This window comes from Orbicella franksi, chromosome 5 (genome assembly GCF_964199315.1).
Source record: "Orbicella franksi chromosome 5, jaOrbFran1.1, whole genome shotgun sequence".
Lineage (NCBI taxonomy): Eukaryota > Metazoa > Cnidaria > Anthozoa > Scleractinia > Merulinidae > Orbicella > Orbicella franksi.
The window spans coordinates 22,679,901-22,690,710 of NC_138149.1; the positions used below are offsets into that span (position 1 = coordinate 22,679,901).

At 37.4% G+C, this 10,810-nt stretch overlaps 1 protein-coding gene across 1 annotated transcript in view; it reads right to left on the reverse strand.

Moving 5' to 3' along the window:
* Positions 1–10,810, reverse strand: part of LOC145486868 (sperm-associated antigen 6-like) — a 10,891-nt gene extending 81 nt beyond the window's left edge. The window contains exons 1-15 of the mRNA XM_081465582.1: positions 10,499–10,810; positions 10,324–10,419; positions 9,794–9,960; positions 8,557–8,625; positions 7,886–8,000; positions 7,349–7,476; positions 6,778–6,855; positions 6,301–6,406; positions 5,398–5,465; positions 4,546–4,698; positions 2,674–2,736; positions 2,181–2,231; positions 1,748–1,885; positions 806–1,068; positions 1–340 (exon numbers count right to left, since the gene is read on the reverse strand). The exon at positions 1–340 is cut by the window's left edge and continues 81 nt beyond it. Coding sequence (XP_081321708.1) covers positions 277–340; positions 806–1,068; positions 1,748–1,885; positions 2,181–2,231; positions 2,674–2,736; positions 4,546–4,698; positions 5,398–5,465; positions 6,301–6,406; positions 6,778–6,855; positions 7,349–7,476; positions 7,886–8,000; positions 8,557–8,625; positions 9,794–9,960; positions 10,324–10,419; positions 10,499–10,523 — 1,584 coding nt within the window. The 5' untranslated portion in view covers positions 10,524–10,810 and the 3' untranslated portion in view covers positions 1–276. The remainder of the gene's footprint in view (positions 341–805; positions 1,069–1,747; positions 1,886–2,180; positions 2,232–2,673; positions 2,737–4,545; positions 4,699–5,397; positions 5,466–6,300; positions 6,407–6,777; positions 6,856–7,348; positions 7,477–7,885; positions 8,001–8,556; positions 8,626–9,793; positions 9,961–10,323; positions 10,420–10,498) is intronic.

The following is a 10,810-nucleotide window of genomic DNA, read 5'->3' on the forward strand; positions in this document are numbered from 1 at the left end:
TTACACAAGAATGCGATCGGGCAGCGACAGAGTTCATTTTATTATCGTTCACGATAAAAACTGGCTTCAGTCAATCCCAGGGTATTTGGGTTCAATTTGAGGGCAGAGTTCCACTGCAAAAATAGTAAATCTTTGAAATCAAATCCGCAGCTCGTCTATCACTAGGAAAACTAATAGCATTGTAAATTATCCAGCATCGTACGTAAAAAATGTCAAAAAGAAATTTTTCTTGTACTCTTGGTTCCATGTTTAATTAAGTTGTCTACAAAATAAGTATTAACTGGGCTGGTACTGGTCAACTCTTTGCAGCAATTTTTCAGCGTATCCAGGAGAATAGTATCTGAAAGGATAATAAAATCAATATTACAACTGGCCTAAGAAAGCTTTGGAAAATTCATGGTACGATGTGATTCCCACAGAAGAGCAGATTCCTTTGTAGAAATGTCATTTAGAGCGATTTGCTGACAACTGGTAAAACCAGTAAGTGTAATCTCATCTTGTCAATCGTCAAATGCGAGTAACATAGCGCGGCTTTCATTTGAATGTCGACAGGTTAACGGTGTTGCATCACTACGACACAAGATTGACTTAAAAAACAGCGCCAACCCTTTAAATCCAATCATAACTCGTTCCCACACGTTTTCCCGCGCTTTGGAACAAGTGCATGTAATGACTTCGAGTTTTGATTGGTTCATTGAATTGCCTGCATCTTTTGTGATTGGCTAGAATGATTACCCAATTGCAAACCGCTCTAATGAGCCAATTAGAACTGAACACGCAAATTGCACACACAGCGTTTATTCACCTGACAATTTCTTCAGGATAACAGTTGTTAATGGTGTTGATGTGCTCACTGAGCTCTGAATTCCTCTCTGCTTTGATCTCCTGCACCTTTCTCAGTCCTCCACTTGTCACAAACAGCCGGCGTGCTTTTGCGTCGTGCGGGAGTACCTTGGCAAACTGACTGACCACATGCTTCAAGATGTGTGGCGGTGCGTCGTTCAACAAGGGCTCTAGGGCTGGAAGGTGGACACACTTTTGAAGAATGTTCTTCAGAGCTTTCTTGGACTAAAAAATCAATCAAGGCAAGAAAGAGATAAATATCTGGTGTTGCGCGTTTCAAGATGCAAGACTTGATCACGTGCGAGTCAAAAGTTCAAATTGTTGTTTCCATAGGGAGTTAGTGAGTTCTGACCCATGACACGTGACACGTTCTCCGTATTTGAGTCGCGAGGTATAAGAAACGTCTTTCTATGGGAGTCTCCACACCCCCTCCCCCTTGAAAGAGAGGGAGAGATTGAGGCCTGAATAACGTTTGTAGATATCCGTGTGGGTTTTACGAGTAGATATGACCCAGATATTGCTCACACGAGGGAAATAACTACAGCAAAACTCAAAATGTTAGTTTGCTAACGAAAACAAACAAACAAACAAAGAAAACAGCTGGTTTTTCTCGTTTCCTGAAACTTTAACACGAATTTTCTCAAATGTTACTTCGTGTAAATCTTTTTGGCGACGTTTTGTTCGGTTTCCCTCACTGCTTTCTTCAAGCCTCGACTATAAGTAGGAGCAAACAGAGCTAAATTCTCGTTCACAAGATCAAGCAATGTTTCCAAACCACTTATTGCAGAATTTACAGTCTCTTTGTCGCTTTTAGGATTTTCACGTAAAACTTTGCACGACGCTTCTGATTAACGTTGCAAAGGAAAAAGTTTCAAACATGTATTAGCTGTAGTCATATGGTTACCTTAGCTTGCAGGTCTTCAGAACTAGCAGAGCTGAGAAAACAGAAGAGCAGTGACTGCAACACATTAGTGACTGCCACTGCCTTAGCATGCTCAGGCGTGTGTCTTCCAATTTGACCCAGGGCCCACGCAATAGCAGCCTATTGATACAGTGACATTAACACAATCATTACGAATTACTATTTATAAATGTTTACATTATAATTTCTACCCTTAGTATCTTAAGGATTTATTAACTTTGTGTTCTATGGTCTTCTCTCTTAGTGGAACTGATATATTTTCATTGTGTAAACCTGCTCCACTCCTTATGGTCTTCACTTGCTTGGAACTCTCTACGTTAAAACATTAGAGCGAAGCCTACGTTAACTGGTTTCAAACGTCTGGTGAAAACAGTCTTCTTTCAGGCCTGATTGCTATTTTACAGTTCTAAATTACCTGTATGTGATCCTCCTCATTCCCTGATAACTCTCTCACTGACGTGATTCGCTGCATTTCAAGGTAGGAAAAAAAAACTTTCATTACTGGTAACCAAAAAAAAAAAAATAAATGACACATTGGAAGATAAAAAATTAGGAGTGATCAAGAAGATTCATGTGCTCAGAATACTGCAGGGAAGGCGAAACAGTGAGAGTGCTCGCCTCTCATGATCAATGTGGCCCAGGTTCGATTCCAGCCAGCTGGTACTATGCATGGGTTGAGTTTGTTGTTGGTTCTTGCCTTGCTGCAAGGGTTTTTCTCCTGGTTCTCAGGTTTTCCTCCCTCCACAAAAACCAACATCTCCAAATTTCACTTCGACCAGGATGGAGGACCTGCATGAGACCCAGCTAAGGCAGATGTGGCTTTCCTGCTAAAAATTTTAATTTATTTATTTACATGTATCTATTGATTCATTATTACCAACATTAAAAAAAAATACCACATACAGTACCTGCTGCAGGCCACCATCTTGATTTTCATGCCCTGACAGAATTGCTGCTAACACTGTCACTCCCTACACGGGATAAACAATTATTATTAATTTAATTTTAATTTAATTTTTTTTTTATTAAGCTTCGGCCTTCTATTACATATAAAGAAAAAGAAAAAGAAGAGGAAGCAAAACAAAAAACAAAAAAAAGAGAGACAGCAAAACAAAACAAAATGGCCAGGGGAGCCGCTACAGCTTAGCCAATTACAGCAGCCCCCTTAGATATAATTAAGAGACAAAATTATAAAATATATATCAATCTAAATCTAGTATAGGGAGCTTAAAAGCAGCAATGCAGTGGGCGCGTTAAGGTCTTAGCGGTACTGCACTTTGGGCAAATTGTCCGCCACGTCCTTATATCTTCTTGATCAATAATTATTATCATTCAATGAATTTTTTTCCTTCCTTTTTATTGGCTGAGAGCCCTTCACATGACCTGCAAATAACTGCAAGCCTACAAATAATGGTCTGGTCAATGTGGACGAGGTTGAGCAAAATATCTTGATTTGTCAGTGGCAAGTGGATAAACTATTCGTCTGAAGTCCAAGGCTGAGGCAAATAATAGGTATTGTTCTGTGAGACACTGACAAATCACGATATTTTTACGAGTTCAAAATTATAATTGATTCATCATTTGATCACCAAGTTTGTTTCAGCATTTACAGACACGTACTCTCTGACAGTTCAGGGAAGCAATTATCTACCATTTTTCACACTGAAGTGTGGTTACAGTTACGCATGAGCAGAGTTTTATCTGCAGCAAAAGACATTTGGATGGTATTACACATGACCAGACCATTATTTGTAGGTTTCCAGTTATTTGCAGGTCACGTGAAGGGCTCTCAGCCAATAAAAAGGAAGGAAAAAATGCATTGAATGATAATAATTACTTAGTTCCCAGGACCATACAACTAAACTAAAATTTGCAGCCTCTAATAATGAATGCACACTTAAAAAACCACTACTCTTTGTTAACTTGTCCTCTTGATATAGTCTAAAAGGCTGGGTGCTTCAAGTTGGTCTCACTCAATATATAGAGGACATTACACGGTGGCGAGAAGATATAAATTTTATGTTCGAGTGGCAAGAACAATCACTTGTGAGTGCTGTGAATGAGTGAGATATTGTTCTTGCCACAAGAACATCAAATTCATATCTTCGAGGTAACATGTAATGTTCTTACTATTATATATAGACATGCTGATGACAGCGTTTTTGACAATTTTCTGAAGATTTTCGAAGATTCTCCAAAACTTGTCTGAAGGTCACACAAACACGATTGCTAAACATTTTCTGAAAATTTCCTAAGATTTCCGAAGATTACTGAAGACTTTCAAGGAAGACCTGAAGATGTTTCGATGATACACCAACGAATTTAAGTACAATTTAAAAGAAAAACTTGATATCAGTAAAATCATCAATATTTTCCTTAGTGAGGATATGGAAAATACGCCACTCTAGTTCCAGTTGTGGTTTTGTATGAATTTTACGAGTGGTGTATTTTCCAGTAAAACACTCGTGTCTATATAATAAATCCTGACATACACTACCAGAGAATAAAAATACAAGCTTACATAATAATTTATCCCAGTGTATAATTATCACATTTTAAACCAATTTATTTCCGGAATATCAATAAAACACGAGCACTATAAAAGTTGGTTGTTTGCAATCAGATGTTCAATTCATGACTTACAGTTTCATTAGTTCATACATGTAGCTTGGAAAAAATGGTACAATTTTCCAGAGAAAATCTTCACCCACAAAATAGAAGTGCAACCAGAAACTTTTCCTGCTATAAAAACCTCTGTACAAATGCACTGTCCTTCATACCTTAGAAACAATAACAGACATGGCAAGTGTTTCTGAGTGGGCTGCGACATAACCAAGCATCATGATTCCAGGCAGACGTACATTTCCTTTGGATTCCTTGATATAGTCTACCACTGCTCCAACCCCTCCAGCATTTGTAATCAACTGCGCAAGCTGATTGGATAAGGTGAACAAAGTTTCATAAATAACTGTACATAACTCACAGGTACAAGGTTGTTAACAATTAAGTGTTGTGCAAGGTTTAAAGGGCTGAGAATTATTCTACAAAAGTCATGTAACATCAGATGTTCAGGCGCACAAAAATTAAACAAAGCAAATAAAATGATCCTCTAAAATAGGATGTAATCTGTAGGACACACAGTCACACACTCTCAAAATTTACAAACATAATACAAAGTTGAACCAGATAAGAAGTCTACATGTGCATCAAAAGGATTAAAAGTTTTTCAAGTTGAACATACTATCGGGGGGGGGGGGGGTGGGGTGGACTCTCATATGAAAAGGTAGAGGATGCTTGTCATCTTGCCTAACTAGGGGTATAAATCAAGGATTCTGGTCTCACACAGGGTGTTGATGACAAATCCCCACTATTTTTAGCTGTCAAAGTAGATTACACCAGATTACAGTAGTCTCCTTTCAGGTTTCAATTAAAATTTTCTGATGAGCATCCCTGACCTTTTCATGTAGGAGTCCCCCCTCCTGGGCATACTACCAAGTATTACCAAAAGTCCCTGCAACTGAATCTTTTCTCAAGGTTAGCCCCTCAGGAATTTTTTGTAGACCAGAAGATATATATTTCAAGTTTTAAGTGATCTTTTAACGTCATTGTAGATCTTTTTAGTAGTAACATACCTCTGGTGTGTGCTTTGCTATTTCTCTAATGAGAGTTGCCACATTCTTCTTGACATATTCATCTTCATCTATGATGAAAATGACAACAAACTTCTTTATTTGAATTTGAAACCAACATGGTTTCAATAATTGAAGGATTTCATGCAAAAAGGGCATATATCACCCCAAAAGTGATATATATACACCCTTCTTGCATGAAATCCTCCAATTATGATTTATTGTGCATTTCTAGCAAAGGTCCATACTCCCCCCAAAGAAGGGACTGAAATTCCCTGTGGGCAGGGGGCTCTCCAAGATCATTGGAATCTCCAAGGGGGTGGGGGGTCTTAGAAAAAAATCCATTCCACGAGGGAGGTACGGATATTTTATGGACCTTACACATTATAAGACAATCATAGTTGTGTACAGGTTGAAATTTTTTGACCTGATGACTGGTAAAAATCTATTGGAGATGCAGAGGTGGAGTCAATAATTAAAGTTGTAATTCCTCTTACAGTGTAAGCCTAACTGGCTTCTAGCTCTTGGAGCTTAACTGCAGTTTCTGTAGCATGAAGTAGCTAGGTGTATTATTGCTCCTTCCCCTGGATGGGATGCTAGTTCATCACTGGGTTACCCACAGCACTCTGTCAACTAAGTTACCTCAACAATTTACCAAGAACCCAATTTATACACCTGGGTGGAGAGAGGCACTGTTAGAGTAAAGTGTCTTGCCCAAGAACACAATACAATGACCTCAGCCAGTGCTTGAATCCAGACCGCTCAATCCAGAGTATGACACACCCACCATTATGTCATTGTGCCAGTCTCCACGATATGATTAAGTTATGTGTTTTACCATGTCAACTTAATTCACTGCCAAACACCTTGGAGAGTGATTGGTCAAGATTGTGCATGACTTTTTACCTTTCAGACAGGCCAGAACAGCTGGAAATATTTCAGCCTCAACAACCATTTCAGCCAAGTCTACAGAATGCTTTGCAATCTGGCTCAATGCAGAAAATATGTGTCGCTGCCAAAAAAATTAATAATTATAATAACATGTCTAATAATAATAAATAAATAAATAAATAAATGAATAAAAGGATTGAATTATTGACAGACACACAAAAATGCACAAATTGAACTGCACTTGCACTGATAACAGGGATTTCACTAACATTTTGAGCAGGAGGGCAACTGGTTTTTACAGGCGGGCAAAACGTTTGGACCTGGACTTCTTTTAATTGTTAGAAAAACTTTCCTCTAGATGGTCAAACCAGGTGGGTATAATTTTCCTCACAGCTGGTCAATTTGCCTGGTGTCCAGTCCTTAATAAAGCCCCTGACTGATGAACTCCTTAATTTATTTTTAAAAACTTGCAATAATATTCATAACACTTACCTTTAATTTTGAATCTGGATTAAGAATCATCTGAGCAAGATGAGCAATTGCTCCTGCATCCACTACTGTTTGTGCCAGCTAAATGAAAGTGAAAATTGTCAAGCATCCATTGACCTTAAGTAATATGGAATAGCCTGCTCTATAGATTTAGATAAAACTGACTAGAAAATATGTAGCTGTTGTTTCAGTCTGTGTTTTGCTGATCTAATGCCTATTAATTTAAAGTTGAATTAGTTTGTATTTTTTTAACTAATTTTCTAACTTGTTATAAATGCATTCATAAAATGAAACACAATATTTATAGATTTCAGTGAGCTGTACATGTATTATACATGTTTCATATTGTGAATAAATCACCAACAAAAACAAAGACACAAATTTTAAAATAAAAATTACATTTGGTAGGAAGTCTATGCAAAATCTTGTCATGCCACATCCATTTTTACATTTCTGACATTGTGATTGGCCAAAGTAAGTGGAAAACATTATGACATTGTATAGGAAACAAAGTCAACAAATAGTCATGTGGTTTGTCAGTCACATTGGATATCATTGGCTCGGTATAGCTTACCTCTGGAGAATGTTTACAAATGTCACTTAATGCTGATGCAGCTATTCTCTTAAGAGGCATTTCAGGTTCTTGAATACAAAGGACCAACAAAGGAACAGCTCCTGCATCAACTACAGCCTGAGAGAGCTCTGAAACAAGAATGTACATGTAGAAAATGTTTTAACAAATTTAGATAAGTTTAATGCAGTTTAATTGAAACAATGGGAGGTGTGGATATACAGAACATTTACATGTACATGGAAGGATAGCTTAAAGACTGTTCTGAGTGACAGTCATATTATTAATTATTTCCTGGATTTAGCGAGGAAAATAATATCAGGATAAAAATGTAACTCATCCAAAAATTACTAGACTTTGAGATTCCAATGTAAAAAAAACCCTAAAATTTCAAGCTCAAATTATTTTGAGATTCCCAATTAAAGAGCCAAGATTTTGGGACTTTAAAATTGTGTCATTTTTGACAGTAAACCATTTTACACTGCTAACATGTAGCTTTGCAAATTATGGCATCATTCAGCACTGCCTTCATGTACTAACCAGCATTGTGTCTAGCAATATAGCCAAGAGCCCAGGCTGCAGCTTCTTTGACTCCAGGGTCAAACTCTTCTAAACAGATAACAAGAGCATCCAAAGCACCACAGTCCACTACAGCCTAGAAAAGAGCAATGAGTACCTGCTTAATAAACTGTTCTGAGTGCGAGTAATAGAGGGTCCATTGGACATCGTTGTGTTCTTTTCTGTGGAACTCAAGTTTGGAGTCCGAACAATTGCAACTTCCTGGGGGTGGGGTGGGAGGGGGTTCTGTAATCCTTTTGTTAAAAAGTTTTAAAGGAATGTATGAAGCTTAATTGTAAAGAGGTGTGGGGGGTTCTTAAAAAAAACCTTTCCATGGGGGAGGCCTGTATGGATATTTTCTCGAACTACTGTACACAAATATGTATTAAGACATGCATATTTTATTGCCAAAAATGGTGTTAAGATAGTATCAATAGACACATTTTTCATTGTCGTGGGTTTTCCCTTTGTATAATCAATCACACAAAAGTAAGGACACTAACAAATATCCAGCCAGACCCTCAGTGGGAGTGTTACAAAAATTTGCGTCCCCTAATTGAAAGTGCAATATAACTGCACCATAATTTTTATGGATCAATAAATTAACATAGGGTTACACACATGTAAACAGAACAGCCATTGACTTATGATACCTGTGCCAGCTGGGGAGAGTGTTTTGCTACAGCTCGAAGAACAAATGCAGCAGCCTTCTTGTAAAACCGCTGTGGACGAGAAAAGATTGTTATTGGTTCATAGTTTCTTACAAGCTTAAACAAATTAGTAATAGTAATAGAAAATATTAGTATAAAGAATGAAATTGCTTTAAAGACAAGCAAACAAGGGGTTTGCCAGCATAAAAAGTTATCCGAATTTGAGATTTTGTTGAATGGGTTGTACAATTGTACTCATCAACAGAATTTGTCAAGTTATTGAATACTCTCAAATCAAACAAATCAATCAATCAATCAATCAACAAACTTTATTTAAGTTTCTAAAACTTCTAGTCAGCCCGGAGGCCGACTAATCAGGGACACTCCCAATAAAATCACTAATAAATTTAGTTATGTTAAGATAGTCAATGTACTATGTGAAGAATTTAGTTTAGCTAACAAAAACAGCAAAATCGAAAACCGCACACGCCTGAAAGGAACTGCAAGAGTGCACATTTTGTTCAAATTTGATTGAGTAGTTTGGTTTCATTCAGATTTTTACCGACAGCCATACTGAAAGGAGTGTTTACCGTTTTAGCTGCTGCCCAGAGTTATGCTTAACACATTCAAGGACATTTAAGAAAACTCGCCATAGAAGTAAGTGAATGGAAAATTACCCTTGAATTGTTCATTTAGTCTTTGAGTTTTGTTACCTATAAAGCATCAGTGATCCGTGCTTAAGTTTGTATTACGAACCGCATAGTTTTGCTTTTATCAATGTTTGGTTGTCGCAGGCATATTTTCCACTTTTTTCCTTTTTCACTTATTAATTACTTGATTACATTTAGAAAATAGACTATGTCTGTACAATTTTGATTTCAGATCAAATAAAATCTACTGCTATACGATTGCAACTTATTCTTCAGTTTGGATTCTTCGTTTTCTATCGGAACAAGTTAAGGTAAATTTGAGTCCAACTTTGAAGTTTGCAGTCATGTTTTCTGTTTGTGCAGGCACTTTAAAATATTTCCAGCCATCTCTTTACATCTAGCTTTACATTTCTAGCCTTACATGGAGAGATACATGCAACCTTGAATATCTGGAAATATAGTTGACAACAATGGAACCTTTCTGAGGATGGCTACATAGTTGCCAGTCAAATAGAAGCCCCTCTAACTGTTATGTAAAACAGTTATCACACGATTTCCTACTAAAAGCTGTAAGCTTATGAGAACATTACATTTTGCTCTGCCAGAGAGTACACAAGCTGTGGTAGAATGTCTCCTTTCACAACAGCCTCTGCAAGGTCTTCATTGTAATTAGCCAGTCTGCCAAGAGCCAAGGCGGCTGTTTGTTGAATACTGGGTACAACATCAAGTAGAAGAGGTCTTAAAAGAGCCATTGCACCTTGAAATCAAACATTAACATGTATAATTGATCACATTACATTAAAGGAAAAAACAATCGCTTTAACCAAGATGATGATCGCCTAAATATAACAGCGAATATAATAATTAAATTCTGTCAATTAGATTGAACGTATTAAGAATTATTTTCCCAGATTATATTGCGATCCTTCCACACAGTTTGAACTTTAAACTGTGATTTCTGTATGGAAAGGTAAGCTTCATCTATTGGAACAACTGATCGATTATTAGTTTTGAACTATCGTAAACTTAATCAACATAATCAGATAGCATTTACTGACAGAAAATGTTTCTTTAGATGCCTAAATTGCGTGAAATGCTTGTTCACGTAAATAGCTTTTACCTCCATTCTGTAGCGTTTCGATGTTCTCCGAATGATTTGCGAGATCCGCGACTTTCTGGACGAAAGCTGTCCTCTCTTTTTGATACCTTTCAAAGACTGCAAGGAACAAAAATGACATTTTACGAGTTGTTTTAGCATTAAAACTCGCCAAGTTCTACACATACTTGAAACACACCTTGCTGAACCTGTCTTGAACTCATTTTCAACTATTTAACGCAAGCTGCTACCATAAACAGCAATCTGTTTCACGTTCTTGTCGATGTGCTCTTGGAAAGCTGTTTTCACTGCTACGTTGCTATGTTACCGGGATGTTACCGCCATACAAAACGCGTGCGCAGAAATATCGAGCCGCTGAAATGGACTTTTCTATCTCGTCCCCAGAGCCTCCGTTTCCTTTCGTCACGTGCATTTCAAATGAGTAGCGCCGGGCATGAGAAAGCTTCGACGATGTCAACCTGAGCTTTTCCATTTTTTTCCTTATTCAAAC